Below are 24,909 nucleotides of genomic sequence, written 5' to 3'. Positions count from 1 at the left end.
CAATTTCCCAAGCCGCCCCCGGCGCGGAGGCCGGAACTCGCGTCCCGGAAGCGGCGGCGGCGTCACCGGGACATGGCGGCCTGAGCGCAGCGGTCGCCCCTCTCTCCCCTCCGCAGGTGCGCGGGGGCCGCGGCGCTCGGGCCGGGCCGGGGCGGGCTGGCGGCGCCGGGGGGGCGCGGGGGGACGCGGGCCGGCGGAGCCCCGGCGGGGCCGGGCCGGGAGCGGCGGGGCGGGGAGGGCGCTGCGGGCTCCGTCCCGTCCGGCGTCAGGGCTGGGCCGGGGGCGCCGCGGGGCTGCGGCTTCCGCGCCCCGTTCGCTGCCGAGGCGGCCCAAACCCCGGGCCCGGGGGCCGCGCCCGCACCGAGTGCCGACCGCGCCCGACCCCCGGTGCCGGTGCCCAGGAGCGGCCGCCCCGCGGGCTGAGCGCTGCCCGGTCCGAGACGCGCGGTCCGAGCCTCGGGCCGCTCCCTGAGCCCGGGTGTGACACGGTGTGACAGGTCCCGGGCTTAGCCGGGCTAATCCCAGGGGCCCGGGAGCGCACGGCCTCCGCCTGCGCCCCCGCGCTCCGCCGCTGCATCGCAGCGCCCCAGGTCGAGCAGCAGCCAGCATCGCGCTGTCCCTCGCACCGCTGCCAGACTGTCCTGAGTGAGCACGGGCAGGGTCGGACTTCGACTGCTCTGTAATCATTAACTCTGTTAAGGAGAGAAAAAAAGTAAAATCTTGCAAGTAAATTGATTTTTTTTTTTTTTTTTTTTTTTTGCGCTTTCGCAGATCAGAAAGCGGCTGCAGCGCGTTCTCAAAATGCAGTATTCCCATCACTGTGAGCACCTGCTGGAGAGGCTGAACAAGCAGCGAGAGGCCGGATTCCTCTGCGACTGTACCGTGGTCATCGGGGAATTCCAGTTCAAAGCACACAGGAATGTGCTTGCCTCCTTCAGCGAGTACTTCGGGGCCTTTTACAGAGATGCATCTGACAACAACGTTGTGTTGGATCAGACTCAAGTGAAAGCTGATGGATTCCAAAAGCTCCTGGAATTTATTTATACAGGAAACTTAAACCTTGACAGGTAACGCACTATTAAAGGGGGAAAGGGAATAGGGAAATAAACTTTGTGGTAAGGCAGAACTGGATCTTTCATAATAAGCTGTGGAGAAACAAGTAGCAGTGGATGTGATACATATTGACAACTTGAAGTTCATCTGTATGCTTTAAAATACCCCGGGACATGTGAGTGCGAAAATAAAGATGTGCTGTCTGATGTTTCACTAATTGATAGTTTCAGTCTCCTGCTGTTTCTGTCTGGGTTGGGAGAGATTAAACGTCGTGCATGATTACCAGGAGAGGGAAGGACAAGTGTGTGTCTGGAGGTGAATTACAGTAGTTCTTTTTTTAAAAGCACCCAGGAACTGTGAATGTGGTAGAGACTAAAGTCTGAGGGATGGATGAGGATAGGCACGATTTTTAAATTTGCATGATCTATTACTTAAAATTTTATATTACATTGCCCAAAAGGAGTCACAGAAAAGTGTGTCCCCTCATTACTGCATTGGTTTTGTGCCTGTTGTGCTGCTTCACATACAGTGAGGGTGTTTTTTTCTTTGCAGTGCTTTTTTCTCAGTGAAAGAGATTTTATCTCTCATTAGGGAGGTGTGGCTACTTAGAAGTACCAAGTCCAGGATTCTTACTTCTTTCTCAATGTCTGATGTCAAATGCAGGCTTAAACACTCTTCATTTCTACTGAAGTGTGGAAACTCATGCTCGATAATTTTAAGTGCATAGATGCAGAGTATTTTTTTTTAATTAGCTACAATCTGTATCAGCAGCAGAGCTGAAGTTAGTGATTGGTGCTTTGCCAATTACAAAAGAGCAGAATTGTGCAGAGTTCTTGATGTCCATCTGGAACTGCAGCAGGAGAGTTTCTGGATTTTCTGAGCAGGTGGATCTCTGCAGGAGGAGGAAGGTGAAAGTACCGTTCTTGCCCAGAGAGAACTATTTGGCTACAGGTGACACCTGTCATGTTGTCCTGTGTCCCTTTGGGGCTGCTGCAGCTGCCTGCAAGTTGTGTTGTCCTCAGAGGCGGTGGGTGCATGGGTACCCCAGGAGGGTACTTTGAACCCAGCACTCCCATGGTACAAGATCCTGAAACAGTTGCATTCATATGGAGAGTAACTGTGGCAAGTTGTTCATTGTTCAATTACATTTACTGTGTAATAGATTGTTAGAATGAGTTTGTTTACCATTAATTTCTCTTCAAAGTGCTGTAAATCCATAAATGCACTCATGGTATGTGTTGCCACCTTTTCCATATCATTTTTTCCTAAACCATCCTGCCTGTGTGGCAGGAACTGAAAAATAGAGTGTAGGGGTTTAAATGAGGACTTCCTTGGTGTTAGTGGTGTCTGTGTGCAGCTGATACAGAATTAAGACTGTTCACAAATCGTTTTATAAAACAAGATTAATACCTGCTGCAGAAGTGCTGAGGTGAATGCACTGCTAGGGAATTACCTGAGACTTTGGCCAGAATGTTTATGAAATGGTATTTTATGTATTTTATTTTCCAGTGTTTTATCTCTTCATGCTGTTATTTCTGAGCTGTTTGACCCAACAAGCCCGCATCTGGCTTCATCACCTTACAAGCTGACTTTTAACTTAAAATTCTACAAGAGGCATGTGACTAAAATAAAATCCTCAGTTTTGAGGGTCTGCAGACCTCACTAGACACGGACCTTCAGTTCAGAAATAATTGACATTCTAGAGCCTTGTGGCACTACAGCACGGAGAAATTAAATGTTGCTGTATGTTCTCAAAGTTACATTTTCTGGCAGTATAACTCTTCTGCAGCTCTGTGTCCGTGTGTGATACAGTGGGTGCAGAACAAATGTTTGCTTTATCCAGAATGTTTCACCCAAGTTCTGTTTCTTTGCAGCTGGAATGTTAAAGAGATTCACCAGGCTGCTGACTATCTCAAAGTAGAAGAAGTGGTCACTAAATGCAAGATCAAGATGGAGGACTTTGCTTTCATTGCTAATCCCTCTTCCACAGAGACATCCAGTATCACTGGGAATGTTGAAATGAATCAGCAGACTTGCCTCCTGACTCTCCGAGATTACAATAATCGGGAGGAGAAGGAAGATGCTGCTGCTGCTGCTGCTGCTGCAGAGCTGGTTCAACCACAGGCAAAGAAGGCAGCTCTAGAAAAGAAATCACCTCAACCCAAAAAGCGAAAGAAGAATTTCAGTCCCCCCAAAAGCATGGAGAATAAATCCCTACAATATGAGAACGAAGTGGCCGGGAACACATCCTTTGAGATGTTTTTAGATGCCAGTAAGCTGGCCACCCACATAACAGAACAGGCTGCCCAGGGCAGTGATAACTCTGAGCTGCAGCTGGCAGCAGTGGTGGAGAGCGAAACACTGGCGGCACAGGATATCCTGGCCCAGACCATGGCAGCCAAACAGAAACGGGGAAAGCCTCAGCAGAGCTGTGCCCTGAAGGAGCACTGCATGTCCAACATAGCCGCTGACAAGGGCACTTACCAGCTGGAGAGCTCGGGAGAGGAGCTGGACCAGAAGTTCTCCAAGGCCAAGCCAGTGTGCAACACCTGTGGGAAGGTGTTCTCCGAAGCGAGCAGCCTCCGTCGGCACATGAGGATACACAAGGGGGTGAAGCCCTACGTGTGCCAGCTCTGTGGGAAGGCCTTCACCCAGTGCAATCAGCTGAAAACGCATGTAAGAACTCACACAGGTAAGCCACTGGCTTCAGTGTCTCGTGGGCTGTGGAGGCCTGGGGTCACACAGCCTGGGAGTGCAGAACTGGAAAGATTCTGACTTCTTCCTCTTGAAATGTTGTCTGCTGTCGCTGTGCATGCAGGGGTAGTGCCAGTATCCTGATAACATGAAACGTTTCAGCATTTTTTAGTACAAAATCGTAGTTTGTACTTTCAATAGCTAGAGAGGACTGTATTAGTCTGAGCATTTTGATTTGTCTGAGCATCTCAATTTCTGGAAAGACTCAGGAGAACTGGCTGTCCTTCAGCTCTGTGGAGTGGCCAAAAACTACTGTCAGTAGAGCATGAAAAGCAAGCTGTACTTGATACTAGAACTCCTGTTGCTTTTTTTTAAACTTCAAAACATAATATATGAGAACAAGAGTGGGGAAAAAAATCAGCCTTATAACTTATTCTATAGGGTCTTCAAAAAAAGGTAGGAAGGTTGGCTGAATTATTACAACATTTGGGATTTTATTTAGTAGATGTGCAGCTGAAAGGTGTGATGGTGTTATGATCTCTGCATTCAGTAACATTACCAGGAGCTTGGGTCATATCAAGCATCCAAGAGAAATCACTTAGGAACACTGAAACAATTTAATCCAGCGTGTCTGACTTAAAATGATGATGAGCAACAAATTGCTGGAGCCTGGGAAGATGAAGGGAGAAGTCCTGTGCTTGTCTTTCCATACGTTCTGTATGTTGCAAAGCTCTGAGCAGAGGTCACAGTGGAGCTTTTTCCCAGGAAGCTGTGAAGAGGTAGGAGATGTGGAACAGCTGCAGGAGAACACCTTGCTCTTCCTGTGACCTAGGGAGAGAGTTTCAAATGCTGTCAGCCAGGGTCTAACCAAAGATTCACACATGAGGTGGAGCTTGACTGCAGAATTCAGGGACAGTGCTGGGAGGAATGTCAGCTGTACTTTGTACCTTTGAGGGTATTGTCCTGGGAATTTTTGCAAGAGTGGGGAGGAAATTCCATGGTGTTGGTTGCTAAATGGCATGCTAGATGTCTAATACTTTTACTTTTGAAGTTCTTATGTACATTATTTATTCATGAGGTTTGATTGTGCACTGCCACAGAGTGGCAGAGAAAGGCATTTTTATACTTCATAGAAATGCAGAGTTGCACAAGCCCTTACAGGAGAGAGTTCACCACTAAGAGAACATGGATAGTCAGAGAAGTACCTGTAACATTCTGCAGCAGACACTGATGAGAAATTAGGGAGCACTAGACTGTATGTTGAAGACCTGTTGCTGTTAGACAAGCAAGAAAATGCAGATGATTTGTTCATTTTAAATATTCAGAATGGTGAACAGACATAACCAGCAACGAGTCTGAAACTGAAGTAGCAGCATTCTTAAAATAATGTGGAGAAGGTGGCACTATTAAAAACATTATTACTTTTGCTTTTTACCCAAACATAATGTGTTAAAAAATAGTCCTGTTATGGTCTGTGTTCTATCACGTTCCTCTTCAGTGGACTGATTACAGGATGTTCCAAGATGTTATTTGTAAGAATCATTAGAACATACTCCTGATCTTTGGTCAGGTCATGGATTGCAAAGCTTTCTTATGTAAATAGAGAGCACAAGGGTGTTGTCTTTCACCAGGGGAGAAGCCATACAAGTGTGAACTGTGCGACAAAGGCTTTGCCCAGAAGTGCCAGCTAGTGTTCCACAGCCGGATGCACCATGGAGAGGAGAAGCCTTACAAATGTGATGTCTGCAACCTGCAGTTTGCAACCTCGAGCAACCTGAAGATCCATGCCAGGTAGGCACAAGTGAGATCCTGCAAATGCTTATCCTTGGGTTTATTTAAATAGAAACATTTACTCCGGTGCGAGCAAGAGTTACACATTCACGTGATTGTGGCATTGCTACTCCTTTTCCCATGGGACTTCTCTCACAATGCCTAATGGAAAAATTGCATGGATGTACTTGCTCATTAGGGAGGAGGCTTGTGCTGGGTGAATGGTACAGGCTGGGTCTGGTGTCCTTGTTTTAAACTGCTTGTAGCACCAGAGAGGAGAGAGTTCCATGGTGGGAAGTGAGAGACGTTCTCACTTCTGTCTGTGTGGGGCTTTTGGCATTTTTGGCAGGAGCGGGAATGCTATTCCCATGTTAGGAATCATCATCCTATATTTCAGTACCCTAGAGTGCAAAGCACGCTGAGTTCCCACGGTGTACATCACCTGTGCAGGGCCTGTGGTTCAGCTCAGCTGCCCTGGAAATCACGGATGTGCCGATCCCAGAGGGACCAGGCCGCGAGTTTCCCACCAGACTCAGCTGTACCTCTTTGCTGTACCCCAGAGCAGTAGCAGGAGGAGCTCTGGGCATCCAGCGCTCCCTGAGTCCGGTTCCTCAGCCGTGGCTGCTGCTGCCCGTGCCCGAGGGTGACTGGGGCGCGTTGTTGCAGGAAGCACAGCGGGGAGAAGCCGTACGTGTGCGACCGCTGCGGGCAGCGCTTCGCCCAGGCCAGCACGCTGACCTACCACGTGCGGCGGCACACGGGCGAGAAGCCCTACGTGTGTGACAGCTGCGGCAAAGCCTTCGCCGTGTCCAGCTCGCTCATCACGCACTCCCGCAAGCACACAGGTACGGGGCACGGAGCGCTGCGGGCGCTGGCGGGGCTGGAGAGGGGGAACGTCTCGGGAATCCGCGTTGGGAGTCGTCATCCAGCTCCCCGCTCGTGTTTTTGTGTCTTTGATTCCGGTTTAGGGAGCGCTTTCTCCCGTTGGATGTTATCTCTGTTTCGTTTTAGTTGTTCTTGGTGTGTATTCTGGTTTGTATATTGAAATAACAGCGTGCTCTTGTTTCCTTTAGGAGAGAAGCCATATATCTGTGGCATTTGTGAAAAGAGTTTTATTTCCTCTGGAGAGCTCAATAAACATTTTCGGTCCCATACAGGTCAGTTTTCAGACAAGCTGCTTCCTGCACTATAAATTATAATCTACTTTTACTCTTTTTCCTTTAAAATACGCTGTATTGGGCTGTACTTGAAAGTAGAACAGTTTCTTAATTTATGTATCTCTGGGTTAACATAATGTAAAGAAAATATTCATTAATTTTGTTTAATTGCCTTTTTCAGAGTAGTATCTGTGCCACAGCGTAGGTATTGATGTATGATGGAGGTTTTACTTAAAATGTTTGGGTCTTGTTGCTTTGTTTTAAACTATTATTCTGGAAATAATTTTATTCTGAATAGAGAGACAGACAAAATAAGAGTTACAAAGTTGTATTTCAAAATAGAACGTTGAAATTTGTTATCCTATGTCTCTAACTGTATTTTTTTTCAACACCAAGATTGTTCTCACTGCCAAACCAATTTTTTTCAGGTGAAAGACCATTTATCTGTGAAATGTGTGGAAATTCTTACACAGATATAAAAAATCTTAAGAAGCACAAAACGAAAGTTCACACAGGTGAGTTCCTTGTGCAAAGAAAGGTTAAGAAACCACATCAGCTCTTTTGCCTGCCATGCTGAATAAATCTTCTTGCTCATCCAGGCCTGAAATTAGAAAACAAAAGAATTTTGGATAGTAGTTGTTTTTAGGGCCAAAAGCATCTGTATCCAGCCTTGTTCAACACTGGCTCCATACTCCTCGTCCTCTGTCCATCCTTGTGTATTGACCATAAATCTCTTGCTCCTATCATATGGAAAAGGGAATAATTGGTGTCTGTGTACATCTGGATTGGGAGGGAGAGGGTGAGAAAATGAGCCATATGCAGAGACAGCTTTGAATTTAGAAAGGCCCCAGTGCAGCAGGAAGGCAGTGGTGAGGGCAGAGCAGCACTGAGTGTGGAGAGCACCTGGCAGAGCTGGAGGGGTGAGCTGGGAGAGCTGCCAAGGCAGGCCAGCTCTCATGGAGAGACAGCAGGCAGCCACAAGTGCCTCAGCACTGAAGTAATAGGCTTTGGAGCATGCTTTGGTAGAGGAAGGGTCAGATACCCAATGTGGCTTTATCAGAGAGCCATCCAAGAGCAGTGGCCAGCTGCATTCCAGCAGGAAGGCAGCAAGGAACCTGCTAACAGGCATTTCAGTTCTGAATAGAAAGTAATTTTTCAAGTGACTGGGTAAAATCTGGCTGGCTGGAATGAAGTTAACAAATGTTGTCTTCCAAAGAAGTTTACAGACAGATGATACTTCGTACACTGCTATCTCATTTAAAGGAGGATGCTTGGATGTGGCTCTGCTTCTGAGACTTTCTGGGGTGGAAAATCTCAAGGAAACTTTCATGATTCCATAGATCCTTTGTTCACTGTGATGTTAAGGGTTTGTTATCTTCTGTACCATGCCAAGTAGAGATCAGGTTGGAATGCATCATCCTTCCAGTTGTCACACTACAAGCAGCAGCAGATGTGATTCCCAGTGCTGACATTGTACTTACAGCTGGTCTGGCTTTGCAGCACATGGAAGCACCAATATCCCAGCTGCCCAGGCAGCCTGTGACACACCAGGTGTTGGCTCTGACAGTCTTTGGAAAGGGAATTTGCAGAATTTGTGCACAAGCTTTTGAACATTTCTTTCTGGGGTTTTGTTGGTTTTTTTTTGTTTGTTTGTTTCCACAGGACCTGAAACTCCCCCTGATTCTACTGCACTTGATAATTCTTTCAATGAACAAGAATCCATTCGGAGTCAGAAAAGTCCATTATCGGAGTCCATAGATGTGAAACCCTCTGAGATGTCTTTAGCTCTTCCTCTCCCCATTGGGACTGAAGACCATCAGATGCTGCTCCCTGTGACAGGGAGCCAGTCCCCTTCATCAGAAACATTACTGAGATCTGCTGTGACTGGATATTCAGAACCTCAGTTTATTTTCCTGCAGCAGTTGTACTGACAGAGCAGTGCAGAGCTATCCAGGTAGTTTGGTAGTGAACTTGGAAATGTTTGGTAAGATGAACACAATCAAACAACCAGTCATGCTCTCTGAATTGGACTTGTTCTTTGTTTTCCTCTGTGTAAAGACACCTGTAAGGCATTTCCATTGTGCAGTGCTGAATTGTGCTAATCTACAATCAAATTTCTGTTTGTGATTAACACTGATTTCCAGGAGATGATTCCTTTCCAGCAACACCTGCCTTAAGAATTCTCTGTTACATATGTTAATGTATTTTGGAGTTCTCTTCCCATGTTCCTGCTGATTTGATGTGTCACAATGCCATTTGAGAACAGATGTTTTAAGCCATATTTGATAGTTTAGGAAGATCAACCCAGAGGTGTAGGGGGAAATCATAATTTGGATGTATTAGTAAGCCTGCACTCCAAGGTGTTCGAATGGTGCATGATGAGTGGTCAGTGCTCTGCTGAGGTGCTTGCATAGGTTTGCTGCTGGCTGCCAGAAGTGCCATCTTCAGGGGAAGCCTGACCAGAGGGAAAGAAAGGTTTGGGTGTATTTTCCTGACAAGGAAAGTAAAGGAGCATTAATTTTTGTCTGTAGTGTGGCAAGTTGGAGGGTCCTAATGGCATAGATACTACTGGGTCTTCTTTCCAACAGGTTGCCTTTGTTTGTTTGTTTAAGTGAATCCAGCATTGTTGTATCTTGTCCCAGAGTTATTTTTCACATCCCTGAAACATCCTGGGTTTGGCACAAATAGCAACAAAAGGGGAGCTGGGACATGCATGCTGTAGATGAGATGGAAAGATGCAGTGAGTTAATTAGTGAGGCATGAATCAGAGCTTCGTAATCCTTTCTTTGCTGTAGTGCTGCTTCTTGTGCTAGAGAGGAAGTACAAAAGAGGAAATAAACCCTGCCCTTCACTGTGAAAATAATAAGTGAACACTACATGAGGGGGCATTAAAGAATAATACAACAGAGCAGATTGATGTTCTTCCAGGCAAGGAATTGTTAGAGTTTAACTGATTTGTTCTAATTGAAGTTTTTGTGTATTGCTTTACCTCTCATGTCACTTGTCCACAGTAACTGCACAAAACTGGTACCTAGCAAGGCCCATGTAAAGATAGGTTTTATTACTAGCAACAGACATATTTAAAAAGCAACATTTTAATGTCTTGGTAGGGTCATAAAAGACTAGATGACAATAGAAGTACTTTTCTACTCCATTGTGCCAGCTTGTGCCATTAACAATTGTAAGCATTATTTATGTAATCATCAAACAATAATGAAACAGTCATGATACTGTACCAACAATGCATTTAAAGCTGTCCTTTGTTGGTTATTTACTTGGTGCTAGCATTTATTTCCACCGATGCCTTGTGTCCAGACACTGATAAATAGAAGAGCATAGAAGATACCTCTTAACTGATTCTGTTCTACATGGAGTAATAATTAATCTGCACCTTAATTAAACAGACTTGTGAAAAATTTCCTGGAGGATTTCATTTAAAGAGTCTGAAAATGGTCCCTTGACTCCTGAGTGTGACTATAATTTTTTTTTTCTCTTCCTACATGTTTGTATTTGTCAAGTAATAGACCTTTTGCTGCTTTGTGTTGATCATTTTAGTATTTGGTACATCTCTAACCTGCTGCTTGGTCACATTTTATGCTTTAATATATGGTAGATTTGCTGATGAAGCCTACCATGGACAGCAGGAGTACAGCCATGTTCAACAGGAACATCCCTAATACAGGAATCTCTCACACTGTCCCCACTGGACCTAATTATTGCTGGGCCTTTAATTTCTCTGCTTGTCTATCCCGCTACGCTTATGAACAGCTGATGTTCATAAAGCTGGCAAAAGACAAAGGATTAAGTTCTCTGGTATTTTTTTTTTTTTTGGCATTTCCCTTTGTCTCCCCTCTTGTCTCTTTCAGCTTCTGTTGTTGGTGTAGCCCCCAAGGGACTCCTCAGCCTTGCCATTTAAGACTGAAGAACCACAAAATCGGGATCTTGACTGTGTGTAGCTTGTACTAAGCTTCCTCTTTACTGTCTCTCTCTGAAAGTAGAGCAGAAATCTTGGGATAGACACAGGTTTAGTCATGAATACTGAGAAAGAAAACATCATACAACTTCCATATTTGAGCAGCTTTGGAAGACAAACTGATGATATGCTGCTGGTACCCGAGGAAAAGCAGCTCAAGGTAAACATAGCCAGGATAAACGACCAGGAGAGAGAACTAGCTCTGGAAAGAAACCTAAACAATAAATACATTCCTACATAGAAAATGCATTCCATAACAGTGTTTGTTTGGACTGTTTTTATATTTCTAAAATTATAGCTTATTACTGTATTCTTAGATTTCAGACTTTTTTAAAAAATACAGTGCTTAGATTTATACAGGATTTGTTTAGATACTTATAACAGTAACAGTTGCTTTATTAGTCATTTAGTTTTCTTTATAGACAAGAAGATATTCATTATTTTTTACAAGACAACAATTTTAACCTTTCTTAATAGAATACACAGGCTTGTAGTTTTGTCTTGGAGCAATAATTTAGTGACCTGCACTCTTGAGTCCCCATCTGAGAATCTTGATTTTTATCCTCATCTTTCATGAAGATATCTCAGCTGCTGAGGTATGATCTCTGCCAACTGTATTCATTTACTAGAATATAGATTTTAAATAAATAAATATATATATTTGTAGGTGTGTTCAGGCTGTAGGTCTGGACTGTACCTTTTGCCAATAGATGCATGGAAATCAGCTGCACATCTAAGTCCTAGGCTTAAGGATTCTGGATTCATTTTGAAGTACAAGGCTTATAACAGTACTGGTAATTTCTGTAAGGGATTAATATGGGAGAGCATGGAATCTTTTTAGGCATACATGTCCTTTCAAAAGAAAAGAAAAGAAGGAATTTCAATAATTCTATTAAGAGTAATACAGAGAAAATGACATGATTTGTCACACTGCTGTTTCAGGCAATTTTGCACTGAGGTTGGTGCAAGTTTTGCCTGAATAGCTTATCTGCATCTCTAAATCTCTGAATTGACTGTTTGGAAGTAGTTAGGTGAGATTAGCTCCTTGTATCACATTTACTTCTAAATTCGTGCCTCTAAGTGGGCACAAAGCATGACAACCTTTCTGAAATCATGTGCTACAAAACAATTTTCAAGTACAGACAAGTTCCACATGAAGGATTTCAAGGCTGTGATCCTGGAGAGGCTCAATAAGCCTTGCAGAATTAAGTTCAGATAAGGACTAATAACTGATTTTTTTGGTTAAATTATTTTTAAAGTATCTGTCATGTATATACAATTTTTTCTCTGTTATTTGTATATACCTCAACTCTCAATTTTATAATCCCTTGGGAAGGGAGGGAGTTGTACATATTTAGCCTGAAGTGTTTTATGTTAGACTTTAATAAACTTGTTTTGTAATTTTCCCTCACCTTGTGTCTCCTGTTCATAACTGCAAGGGGTAGCAACAAAAGCAGGAGGGAACCAATCAGACACAGCCCCTGTCACCACCCTGGCACGAGGACATGGTAGGATTTGGGGGACCTCTGCTGCACCCCTGCCCTGCTGGATCAGTCATTTGCCTCTCCTCTAAAATTGGGGCAAAAATGCTGCCTTTCAGCAAGGTACAGTGAGGTCTAAAAGCTGAAAAAATGGTTTTCAGGGCAGGATTATGCTTGCTTTAGCTACTAGAATAACTCAGAAGGACATGGCAAAAAATTTCTAGCCTATGTAAATTCTCTCATTCCAAAGAACACAAGATGAATCTTCTAAGAATTTCAAGGTCAGAAAAAGGAAGCAGTAAAAGTCTGGCACAGGCCTCTTTAAGCAATACAGGGTTTTGCACAAATAATTGTCTTAGTTTGCAGGAAGCTGTTTATACAGAATTTGGTAGGAATTCCTCTGCAGCCCTTTCTTAAAAAGGAGTATCAGAGAAAACTGTAACACATGAACTGTTTCTATGGATATTGTCAATAATGGAGAGTGCTTTATGGGCTGAACAAGTAGCTGTTAAACAGGGGTTCAGGTAGAGTGCAAGTACTTCAAACACATACACCAGCACTTTTGAAAGTAGATGCCATTTATCCTTGATCTATATGATAGTGCTGCCATCTTACCACATCACTAAAAACAAAATACTGCTGTTGGTAAAGTTGGGTACCTGTGACCACCTCAGATTAACAAATGTCATTCCTACAAGTAAATTAAGACTTAATTTGAGCATTGAATTAGCCTGAACTTCATATACCTGACAAGGGAAAGAAAGATACACTGGAAAAATACCTGTCTGAATCTTGCAGTGGTTTTTCTGGCAAGAAATTCTGGCACCAGTGTGTCAATACTGAGACTATCAGAGTGTAGCCTGCAGTGATCCAGAGCAGCAGCACTCAGAAAAGCACCAACACAGGCTTACCTAATTATTTCAAAATTTAGGAATGTTCATAGTGTGCAGATTCTTCTCAAACCACCACATTCAGTGTATCCCCAACTTTCGTTTTCATTGCTCCATCCTTCCTGTTGAACAAGAGTTAAAATAGAAGCTCCTCTCTAGGGCTGGGTGTTCACAGGGTGATGTATGGACTTTGTGCTCAACACAGTGACTGCAGGCTGGGAGGGCCCTGTGCAGGTGTGCAGAACAAACATACCTGCCCTGGGCTTAGCTCTAAGTCCTCTCAGGATACCAGGGGCTCTTCGAGCACCAGAGCCTGAATAAGTTGTGTTTGGGGGTGGGGACAATGACAGAACAACGACGACAACCAAACAACAACAAACCTCCACCAGCTCTTGCAACTGCCCTGGTCATTTCAGCTGCAGAAGAGTTTCCAAATGTCTTCCTGTTCCTACACTACCACAGTGATAGTACAGAGTCAGAGTAGCAGCAGTTACATTGCTGCTTCCCAGCTATTTTTACTGAAATAACTTTCTTACCTTTTTCCCCTCATGCTTTGATCTGGTACGTACAGTCACAGATCATTCTGGCACTTCATGCTAATATTTAACAGGCACATTTAGAGGGGCAGAGGATTGCATTAATGAAAGGCTTGGAGCAAACCTCTGCTGTCCTGTTTGGTGACTTTTTCTGTTTAGGAGCATAAATTAAGTCACTTCTGCAGGGATGAGCAGAGTGAATGGAAAAAGGAAACAAGCAGAGTGATTCCCAAACACACAAAGTCTGTATCCAAACCATTAAACAATGTTTAACTACCATTACATGCATATGTTGTCTTACTCGTGTGTAGGAATTGCCAGAGGGCTATAATGATAGAAATGTTTTTAGGCAGTTTTCATGAGATGAGAAGAAATGATGGCAGCAGGTTTGGTGGTGGTTTCCATTTGTACTACAAGAAACATGTGCTACAATTTAATCAAAATTCCATGTATATCCCAGCAAACTGGGGTCACCAGCTTTAAGTTCTAGCATGGCTGTGGCTTAATGCTTAAGTTCACTTACCTTGGTTTTAAAAAAGTCACTATTGGAAGAAGATCAAAAGGATGCAATTATTAAGGAAAAGGAGAGAGTACATGGAGAGCAGTGCTAACAAATGGATTTACCCAGAGCTCTCAACTTCAGCGGGAATCTGACTCTGCAGGATATCTGAACTGCTGCCCAGCAGCAGTCCTGGGTGTTGCTTTTGTCAGTGTGCTCTGCCTGGGTGTGAATCTTTTCATAGTTACAGACTCTTAATAGATGGGGCATTATTTAGTAATGAATTTCAAGGTCATTTTTTCAGTATTTTCTCTCTGTTGCCATTTCAAGCTGGTTTAGATTCCTCTAGGCTCAAACCCCAAAGAAACAACGTGCAGCAAGTCTGATACTGATATAACCTATTTTACTAGAAACCAGCAGGGAAAGCTCAGGCACAGGGAGTGCCCTCTGTTGCCATTTCAAGCTGGTTTCGATTCCTCTAGGCTCAAACCCCAAAGAAACAACGTGCAGCAAGTCTGATACTGATATAACCTATTTTACTAGAAACAGTAGGGAAAGCTCAGGCACAGGAGTGCCCTGGGGTGCAGCCTCACTCACAAATACTCCGAGACAGCGACAATGTCCAGGCTGGCGTTGGCGGCGCCGGGGGCCACGGTGGCGCAGCGCGGGGCCCAGTAGCGGTGCTTGGCCAGCCCGTGGGACAGTTCTGCCAGGAAAACCTTCCCGTCCACCTTGTAGGGAGCCACGTCGGTGCAGCCCAGCTGCAGGCGGCCCATCTCGATCAGCTCCGAGAATTCCTGGAACAAATAAAACCAGGAATATGACACGTGGTACTGCTTTGGACTGCGGTGAAGGCTCTGCAGGATACCACGTGGCACTTAGTCCCTTCAGGGTGCAGAGCTCCAGGGAGTCTCATTCCAGCTCCACCATATTATAACCACAATAAAAAAAGACCATATAAATCAGGTGTCTTCTTATTGCTGAAGTCTTCCCAACAGTGGAAAGACAAATTAGAACAAACAAACCTCAACCTTCTCAGGCGAGTTCAGAACCAAACACTTACCACACAGGTGCTTCTATCAAATTTGTTCCCCCAGATGTAAATATGGGAAAGTTGCGTGTTGAATTGCATTGTGTGTGCAAGAGCTACAAGTCCTTTGCCAGTTATATTGTTGCTTACTATGGACAACCTAGAAAACAGGGAAAATGTGTGCCAAACCATGGAACTCCCATCTCTTAGTTAAAAATAAGAATTTAACTATTATTTAGTCTTATTATTACATATATATATTAATAATATTTTATTATAATATACAATAATATTATATGTAAGGATATTATATGTATTATATATTAATAATTATATATAATAGTAATAATATTTTTATTAATAACATTTATTTGTATCAAGGCCAGTCCTACTCTAATATCAGGTGGCCAAAGGCAGTTGGCCTATTCTGTTTCTCAAGGCATTTCCATGACTCATGCAGCCAGGTTGTTCACTACTGAGCTCTCCAGTGTCAGTGACTTTGCTGCATGGTGGCCAGGTCTCATCTCTAGTCTGCTTTGAAGCCCAAACCTTGGCGTTTATCCAGACTAAGCTTTGATCTTTGTGGAATGGCAGTTATTTTTATATTAGTGAATATAAAATATGAACCTGCAAGGCTTTCAGAAGCACCTCGCAGCCGCCACCTCCTCAGTCTGCTACTTAAAACTAATGGCTTCAGGTAACACCTTTGATCGGCTTTTACATCCTGCCGGCGGGGGTTTACCGCGGCTGCAAAAGACACCCTGATGAAGAGATTACAGCTCTTCTGGGTTCACCTGAAGCGAACTTAAACAGAGGATTTTCTTAAGTGTTGAAGATCAGAACCAACAAATATAGTGCCTTATCCCAGCGTGGAATCTGATTATCTCAAAATTCTGAAGACCTACAGCTCTTGTTTTCGTTTGTGCGCCACAGGGACCTGTGCTTCAGAGACGTGGAAAGAACTAACAGATCAATTGCCTTTCCCCTCACCCTCTTAGGGTGACTGTGAAAGCTGGGAGGGCTCTGAGCAGACCTGGCACTCACCTCCAGCACCCCAGGGTATCTCACAGGTCTTGGGGCATCTCACATGGCAGCAGACACCTATGCTTAGCAAAGAAATCCCACCCAATCTCTCACTCATGGGGTTTTTTTCCCCAAGAAGGAAAAATTGGCCAAAACATTTGAAACTTCCTGACTTTCCTGTTTTGATCAACATCAAGGCTCAGAGCTTTGATGCCATTTCAGCCACTGCAAAGTCCAGGTTTCTTACCTGCAGTCTCTGGGGAATCTGTGCAAATACTTACGCCTGCAGAGTCCTGTTCCATGTAAGCAAGGCCTCACTCAGGTAAATGGCTCCAACATCTTCTATTCGGTTTGCATTAAGATCCAGGATCTCCAGGGTTTGGTTCCTTTTTAGTAGCTCTCCCAAAAATTTCACACCATCACAGGTTATGTTATTACTGAAAGAGAGATGCATATTTTTAATTTTTGGGTTTTTTTAAAGTTGCCAAGAAAATGAGTTACTAATGTTAGTCAGGGCTGTGTCACGTTTAATCACTCTCACCAGCTAAGGTCAAGGTATCTCAGGCTGGAGTTTTCATACAGGGCCTCACACAGTCGCTCTACACCAAAGTTTTTCATTTCATGCTTGCCCAAGTGTAGTTCCAGAAGAGAAGAGTTACTCCTCAACATCCGAGCTATATGAACTGTGGTCTCTTCCTAAAAACATACACTCCATTTTATTAATCTGGTCTTTAGGATAAGATACAGTCTTGCTTCAGTAGGAGGCAGATACACAGCTAACTGCAAGATCTGGTCATCAGTAGTGTTCTATTTTGTATACTGTAGAAAAATAATCACAAAACAACATCTTATGATAAAGCTAAAAATGAAAAAAAAAAAAAGAAAAATACTACAGAGATATTTGCAGATTTACAGTATGACCTACATCCCTGCAAATATCCGTGAAGCGTCAATGTTTATGTCTAATCAGTTTCCCTCCCCATTACTGCTCTTAAAAAACTGAATGTTTGAGTCAGTCTTTGCTAACATTTGAAAGTATTTTGTCATGATGCTAATTCTTTCATACGAGAAGGAATTGGTGAAAGTTTTTACTTGATCTTAGAGATCTTTTTCAACCTTAACGATTCTGTTAATTCTATGCAAAAGAAGCAGGACTGCTATGGGAAAAAATACGTCCAACCACTCTAAGGCAAAGGAAATTTGTTTGAAGTTGTCATGTTTAGTTAAGAAAATAACTGAGTGAATATTGTGAGTCAAAAATAAAGAAAAAACCCAGAAGCCTCAGAAGATGATAGAGCTGAAGGTGGAAACAATGACAAATAGAGTCTCTGGCAGGTCCAGACCAGGTCCTTACTGCATTATCAATAGCAGTAGTTTAAACTGACTTCCAAGGCTGGGGTTAGGCAGATCAGGCCCTGCCTTGAAAGAGAAACAACTAAAATCTGTACAAACTGTTAAATTTACCTTTGGGAATTGAGGAGGATCTGGCCTTCATGAGAGTTTAATTTCATTCCTGCCATCAGGAAAACACTGATCCTGTCCCAGACACCTGAGAACTACTGCCAGGCAGGTGAATCCACCTCCACCCAGCTCTGCAGCCAAGACCTGAGCAGCACCAGCCATGCACAGGGTGAGACAGCAAAACCACCCAGCCCAGAGAATGTGGGGTACTGCTGCAGGGTCTTTCTTCTGTAGGCTCAGGCAAACAGCATCCTTTGTGCTCCCTCTCATTTCCTGCTACACAGTATTGCTCCCTCAGTTTGCTGAACAATGCAGGAGACTCCATGTTGTAACAACAGAAGGAATACTTGGTTCTCCAATACCAATCCCTCTTCACTAGCCCATTATTTAATGAATGTACCAACAAAGAAATTTGTAAAAATGTAACCTTCTAGTTAAACAGGGGCAGTCAGTGACTGCACAAAACTTGGAAAGAGAAAAATAATATTCCTGCAACCATTTTCTCCAGTTTGTAAGGAAATCTGGAGAGTTGTGTAGTTCAGATGTCCATAAATACATCAGTACTGACTTGACTTATGCCCCTCTCTCTGAGCTGACTGCACAGTCACTCACATACCTGTTGGTTGGACAGCAAAGGACGATTTAGGTTTATTGCTTTGAGAGATTTGTTCTGAGTCAGGGCTATGGCTATTGCTATCAGACACTGCAGGCCCTGGGAATACAAAAGAAATAAACTATTTAGAGAAACCTGTTCAGTGTATAAATTAAGCTACCAAATTACCATTACTATTATTTCTGCCTTCATGTACTCTGGAGGGATGAGAGTACAGTAGGCAACTGCTTACAGACTTGTAACAGATTTTCTGATAATACCAATGCCAACTGCCTGTGGAATAGGAGAGTGAAATTAGACTAAGTAGTACAAATGACATGGCAACTCAGAAAATAAAAAGCAAAAATAATGGATCTCAAAAATACTTGTACATTCATTTGATCCTGTATTTTGATTTCCCTGGTTTATGAGGCAAAATCAGCTTATGTGAGTTCCCCTAACATTTATCCACTAGGTAAATTCATATTTAGTATGAATCAGGCAAATCTAGACTTTTTAAAAAAAAATTCCTCCTAATTTGCCCTCTATTTTATATTTGTGCTACTTTTCAATTAGGCTGGTCTGTACCCAAAGCCATTTCGTTTTAAACCAACTCTCTATCAACTCCCTACCAAGCACACACATGCTAAGCTTTTGAATAAATCCTACACTGCCTACACTTTCCTTGTTCATGTATTCCTAACACCATCACATTTTCTGAGGGGTGTTCCCCTTCTGGCTTAGAAGCAAATTCCGAATTTCCAGGAGGCAAATGTAGCCTTCTAAAAGTGATGCACAGCTTCCCAAGTCTCCCTGTGCTCTGTGTAAGAAGTTTCAGTGCCCAGCTCTAGGAGGAACCACATTGTCCAAGAGTAAATGGGTGCTTTTCTACTCAATTCAGCACTGCTGTGCTTATGCCCTTCATGGGTCAAGCTCTGAGAGGCACAGCAGAGCAATGGGATGGGTGACCTTCAGGTGTTACAGGCACTGCACACTTTAGAAGGAAAAGATTCTCTGGGGAATGAGAAGTCCATTCTTCAACATGAATTATACAGGACTTAGCTTAACAGAAAGGAACAGCAGAAAAAGCTTAACAGAAAGGAACAGCAGAAAAACAACTCAGAAAATTTGCAAGCCAAGCACTCGAATTCCTGGAGAGACACAGTGGCTCTAAAATATCCCCAGTTCTGACTTCACAGGTGCTTTATGCAATGTGTCTTTCCAAGCACATGTTGCAATATTATATATAGTGTTACCTCTGGCTGTCACAAAATCAATGACAACAGATGGCATTTCCCCCTAATTAAGCACTGCAGGACCCTTGTAATACCCTTGAAAGACTTATGTCTTATTGCTGATAATTTTACTGGGTTACTCACCACATCAGAGTCTCCAAGATCCAACTTCTCTAAGGTTGAGTTAATTTTTAGCATTGAAGCAAAGAACATTCCACCTTGGTTTCCTATTTTGTTTCCAGTCATTCTCAGGTGCACAAGACTTTCATTCCTCTAGACAAAATTAAAAAAAGAAAAAAAATCCTTTAAGATGGTCTGAAAAACAGCACTATCTTTTTTTTTTTTTTTTTTTTTTTAATGTGAATTCTGCTGGTTGTCACACAGAGACAAAACAAACTTCCAGAAGAATTGTATCTAAGTGATAATACTAGCTCAGCTCTTGGCTCTGGTTCCCCTCAGTGACATCAAACACAGGAGAGTCTGCAAGCAAAACTCCAGTATTTGAAAACTTTTGTTTCTTCCAAATTCATTAATTTCATCACACTCATGAAAATAATCCAGGCAAATATTTCTGCCTAAATTGGCATCTGAGATGCAAATAGCATCGATACTGATTTAAATCTGGTAAGCCTTGTATGAGCCCAGCCCTGTACATCTACTGCACAGCCTTAGTGTTTTGGAGGCCTGTCAATTTTGGTTGAAATCAGTTCAGGGTTCAAAGATGTGAAGGAGGAAGAAAGAGCTCATGTGAGTCTCCCTTCACAAACACAACAAATCTTACACACAAGCTTCATTTCCTTGGGAAACCACATTAAAAATAACAAACTTGGTTTTGTGGTGCTGCCGTAAGGCAAAGTTTTGAAAACATGTCTCAGACATCTTGAATCAAGACAAATATTGATGTCAAAGTACAGGCAAATTTAATCTAATTTTTTTGGGAAAAAAAAAAGGGAAAAAATTATGTCATCATATATCCTACAGCATAGCATTTCTCACACAGAAAAACCCAGCTGCAATAGTTGTGCTTTTTATAGACAACTACGTGTTTTTATAGATAATTAAATGTTAATGGCAGCACAGTGCAACTTTCTCTTGTGTGAAATCTGATTTCTGAAGTGTGCCTTGGGAAAACAGGCAATCCCTGTGACACAGCAACATGCTGAATGGAGCAAAGACAGAGGCCCCTTTCAGCCAGCTCTGGTGTTGGCAGGACAGCCAGTACTGGTCATCAAAAGCAGAAAGATCAAAGGAGATGCCACTGTCTAAATCTCCCAGGCAAATACTCACATGGAGTGCTCCTGCTATCAGCTCTGCTCCACTTGCACCTATGTCATTGAACATCAGGTTCAGGTACCTCAGAGTGGACTTTTCCTTGGGAACAAACAAAGCAGAAAGCAATGAGAGTTTTTTCTAAAGCACAGCTTATTTTCCAAAAAGGAGATCCCAAACTCTGCCCTTTGCAGCATTTCAGGCAGCTCATGACTTGGAGAAGTGATTAAAGAATGCCAAATTATGTCAGGTCATGAGGGCAAGGCACAAAGCCTGTTGTGGGGAGGGCCCTCACAGGGCCTCAGGAACCACCCAGGAATCCTGTGCTCAGCATGACCAAACAAGGCAGATGGTCAAGCTCAGATACACAAATTCAGGCATTTTGTGAACGTAACAGTGCCCCTCACACTCTAGGAACACAGGCACAGGGTGACAACTCACTATTTTCCACCTGTACCCCAGTGCTTACAGTGACAAAAAGGCTGCATTATTGTTCCCTATGTTTAAGCCTATAAAAAGGTTAACAGAGATTATAAAATAGCTGAAACAAAGGCCCTGGCACACTTGACACAACCATTACCCCCTTTGTTGAATTGAACTGTGAGCCTAAAAGCCTCATAGTTTATTACATCATTCTTTTCTCAGGACACCCCAGCCAAATATCCAAAGGTCTTCAACGAGAAATTAAAAATCTCCACAGAGAATACAATCTGAGGTTCTAGAAGGATGGATTGGGATGTGATAATCAAAATTATTGGAATTTTGCCAAGCCAGCTCATTCTTGTTCCCAGTACACCACATATAAATATTACTACAGACAAATAAATTCCAAGTTGCTGAAAGATGAATATCTCTTGGCACCTGGAGGAATGTTGCCATGGTCTTTGCTCCAGCATCAGTCAATACATTATAGGCAAGATCCAAACCTGAAAAAGATGAAGAATAAGGAATGTGACAGATGCATATCTACATTGAACTGATCTCTGAACAAAAAGAAATAAAGATGAACTAAGGCTGAAATCAAGACTGATCACGTTTTCTCATATTAACACAGCAATGGCAAACACACAGGGAAAAACCTTACCTGTGACAAAGGCAGCTTGGCCTAAGACAGAGACAAGAACTCCAAGATCGTCATCTGTAACTCTCAGCACAGGCACCAGATGATTATTTCCAGCTAATTTTAATGTGATTCCTTTTGAACTTCTACAGTAACATAAAAAGGTAAGCACATGGGAGAAGTAAAATGATAGAGAGAAATAAATTCTCTCTCCAGATAAGAGGTGTGCCCGCGGCTGCCCGCACTGGTGCACTTGCCACTGGCTTTGGTAACACCGTGACAGAGAAGGAGATTGAAGCTGTAGCTCAGCACTGCCCTTTCTGAAAGCACTGCTCAGCTGCAAGGCCACACTTGCACAGAAATCAGAAATAACCAAGATGAGGGGATGGCAGATGGAAATAAAGATTATCTCAGAGGTTACCTCATCATCTTCCTTTTACTTGCACCCTTTCCTTTATTTACTTTATCCTGCCCTCGGAATTAAAACCTAACACAGACAATTTCATTTTCTCACGTTTTTTTCCCCCAAAGGACAATTAACTTTGACCCCAGCACCATCCAGTACCTTCCAGAGGAAGCAGTACCTAGCCCCTTAATGAGAGAGAATTTGTGTGGTTAATAGCTTGGCAGGATTCAGAGACAGCTCAGGGAAGCATGACCATCTGGAAGGCAACTGGATGCAGCTGAGCCTTTTTAAACAGGAGTGAGAAACAAAGAAGGGAGTTAGGATGACTAGACACTGGGTTTGGCTTCTTTAAGGGACAGAAAGGCACCATCCTGTACATTTTTCACTTTTTTTTTTTTATTTCACTGCTTGTAAAGCTGCCCAGAAAGGATATATAGCTACAAACTTCTGCCAAGATGATGTCAAGATGAGTCAAACCAGAACTTCAGCAGTAAACGTTAAATTTGATTTGTGTTTAAGCCTGAAACTGCATGAACTTTCTCATTTTTCAATTCCTCATCCCGCTACCCCGTTTAAGGCTTTCAGAAGCATCTGAAACACAGCGTTTGTTATCTCCTTACATGTCATCATTTTTATTAGCTTCTTGAAGCACACGAGCAATGAAGGGGTTTTCAGGCTGGCTCAAATTTTGACAGGCCTGCACATAGTGCAGGTGAAGATCTTGAAGAACCGACATGACCTGCAGGAAAACAAAACCAAGTGTTACTGCATCGTTGTGGTAGCCTAGCAACAGCACCAGGAGGGATCTGCATAACAATATAAATGGGCTTGGTATGGAAAGAGTTACAACTCCTGGTTTGGAGTAATAGATACAGGAAAAGCATGAGGAAAAGGGTGGGTGTGTTTCTGATGTGCTGTAGTTGGTTGAGCACGGTGCTAATAATACCGAGGTGGGCCGTTCACTTCAGAGTTGAACTTGGTGGTCCTCGTGAGTCCCTTCCAGCTCAGGATATTCTGTAATAAACTCAGAGATAAAAGGATCTGAGCTAACAGGGAAGCGATCGCTGTGGCAGCTGAGCCCCCCAGCCCCGCAGGCCTTACCTGAGCGGTGACCACCTCTCCCCTGTCCCCAGCCCAGCCTGCGGTGGCCGGCCCGCGGTGGGCTCGGTAACGGGGCTGCTCCGAGCCCAGGTCGGTAACGGAGCCCGTTCCCAACGAGGGTGTCCCGGGCCCGCAGCAGGAGCTGCCAGGAGCCCCCCGGTGTCCCCGCTCGGGGCTGAGCCCCCGGTGCTGCCCAGACCCTGCAGGCGGGGCAGGGCAGGGCAGGGCAGGGCAGGGCAGGGCAGGGCAGGCTCCTTTCCGCGCCCCCAGAGCACGGATTTGTCTGCCCGCGGTCTCCGAGGAGCCTTTGCAAAACTGTCCATGGTTACACGGATCAGCTGCTCCTTCGAAGATTCCTGTGCTGGCCCTTTCCAGCAAATAAATCCCTCTGGTGATTTCACCACTGCCCTCCTAGGCAGGAGGGGGTGGGCTCCGTTTTCTTGCACTGCAGCGCTGCCAGGAGCTGGCTGTGCTGCGTCTGGCTCGTAATCTCCTGCACGAACTTTCCCCAGGTTTGGAGAATCCCCCTGACACGAGAGCGCTCAGACTGTCTGGACAGCCTGGAGAAGATCCCGCGCCAGCTCTGCTGCTGGCCTTCTCTTTCGCGTGTTTGCGTGAGGAATACCACATTACACATTGTACCTGTGTTCTCCGCCAGGTTAATCAGCGTCAGGACACTAGATCTGAGTGAAAAACGCTCTGATGCTATTCCTAAAGGAATGCGCACTACGAAAAAAATGTATCTGTTCCTTTGTTTTAATTTTTATTTTATTGATGCCTCCATTTTGCACAATCTAAGTTCTCCATTACAAACAAGTGCCGCTTTTCCCTACCACAGGGAGAAGGGACATTCCACTGGTGCACACCCGAGCCTGGGTTCCTCATTAACGCTGGCATCTCAGCATTCAGGCAGGGAGAAAAAAGCAAGAATGTGGAAACACTGACCTCTGTGTTGAATCATAAAGATGGAATCCTGACTGGAGGGACTGCTGCAGATTTTTTTGCACCTTTTTTTTTTTTTTTTTTTTTTTTTTGTGTACACTGGAAAATAAGAGCTGCATTTGCACAGAATGAATATGTCATAAAGTGAGCAAAGGGCAATATAAAAATGGATGTGATATTGTTAATGTCTTTAACTCCATGAACATTTGCTGTTCATTTGATAATGAGCAATTATGCACCCTTGGGCTATGGTAAGTGTAAGAGTATTCATAGACATCCTCATTTTAGGGCTCAGAATACATTTTCCTTTCTATATAATGCAATGCTTTTCTCCCAAGGATTTTTTCACTGATGCAGTTTTCTTCTTGAAGGTTACATTTACAGAAGTAGTAGTTTATGCAAAAGACTCCCTTTCAGATTTCATTAATTTAAATTGCTTTCCCCTGCACTGTGCATACAAAGGAAATGAAGAAGCAGACTAACGTTTCTGCTAAGAAATAAACCCATAAGAAATCTTTCCAGCACAGGAAACAACATAGATGTCTTTGCCAAAATTTCCACCATACTGTGAGGTATAATGGGACATTAACGAGCAGAATATTCTGTGTTCATCTATCAACAGTAATGCAGCTCCACAGAATTTTCTTAGGAGATTTCTTCCCTAAAAAGAAAATCCCAAAGATTACTATTTAATTGACATAATACATCTTTTTAATGACTGTGTCTAGATACCTGAA

At 43.5% G+C, this 24,909-nt stretch overlaps 2 protein-coding genes across 6 annotated transcripts; one reads left to right on the top strand and one right to left on the bottom strand.

The window, feature by feature from the left end:
• The first annotated feature begins 52 nt into the window (after positions 1–52).
• On the top strand, positions 53–12,058 carry MYNN (myoneurin). 2 transcript variants are annotated; one of them, XM_032119469.1, is made up of 8 exons: positions 53–116; positions 772–1,067; positions 2,928–3,745; positions 5,379–5,538; positions 6,184–6,362; positions 6,591–6,674; positions 7,103–7,189; positions 8,337–12,058. In XM_032119469.1, the coding sequence occupies exons 2-8, from the start codon at positions 802–804 to the stop codon at positions 8,603–8,605; spliced, it is 1,863 nt and encodes a 620-aa protein (XP_031975360.1). In that variant the 5' UTR covers positions 53–116; positions 772–801; the 3' UTR covers positions 8,606–12,058. The 2 variants fall into 2 exon arrangements, with proteins under 2 accessions (XP_031975360.1, XP_031975361.1); XM_032119470.1 differs by lacking the exon at positions 53–116 and adding an exon at positions 621–645.
• Positions 4,184–23,612, bottom strand: LRRC34 (leucine rich repeat containing 34). 4 transcript variants are annotated; one of them, XM_032119472.1, is made up of 13 exons: positions 23,076–23,320; positions 22,750–22,868; positions 21,748–21,869; positions 21,525–21,589; positions 20,682–20,765; positions 19,539–19,667; positions 18,184–18,279; positions 16,648–16,802; positions 16,388–16,543; positions 15,117–15,243; positions 14,651–14,850; positions 13,040–13,140; positions 4,184–4,575 (listed from the first exon to the last, which is right to left on the bottom strand). In XM_032119472.1, the coding sequence occupies exons 2-12, from the start codon at positions 22,863–22,865 to the stop codon at positions 13,086–13,088; spliced, it is 1,305 nt and encodes a 434-aa protein (XP_031975363.1). In that variant the 5' UTR covers positions 22,866–22,868; positions 23,076–23,320; the 3' UTR covers positions 4,184–4,575; positions 13,040–13,085. The 4 variants fall into 4 exon arrangements, with proteins under 4 accessions (XP_031975363.1, XP_031975362.1, XP_031975365.1 ...); XM_032119471.1 differs by lacking the exon at positions 4,184–4,575 and having other exon boundaries at positions 10,491–13,140; positions 23,076–23,143; positions 23,231–23,321; XM_032119474.1 differs by lacking the exon at positions 4,184–4,575 and having other exon boundaries at positions 10,491–13,140; positions 23,231–23,612.
• Between the last annotated feature and the right edge of the window lie 1,297 nt (positions 23,613–24,909).

The sequence above is a fragment of the Corvus moneduloides genome, chromosome 10 (genome assembly GCF_009650955.1).
Source record: "Corvus moneduloides isolate bCorMon1 chromosome 10, bCorMon1.pri, whole genome shotgun sequence".
Lineage (NCBI taxonomy): Eukaryota > Metazoa > Chordata > Aves > Passeriformes > Corvidae > Corvus > Corvus moneduloides.
Note: the sequence above shows the minus strand (reverse complement) of the source record. Positions and strands in the feature narration are given on the sequence as shown.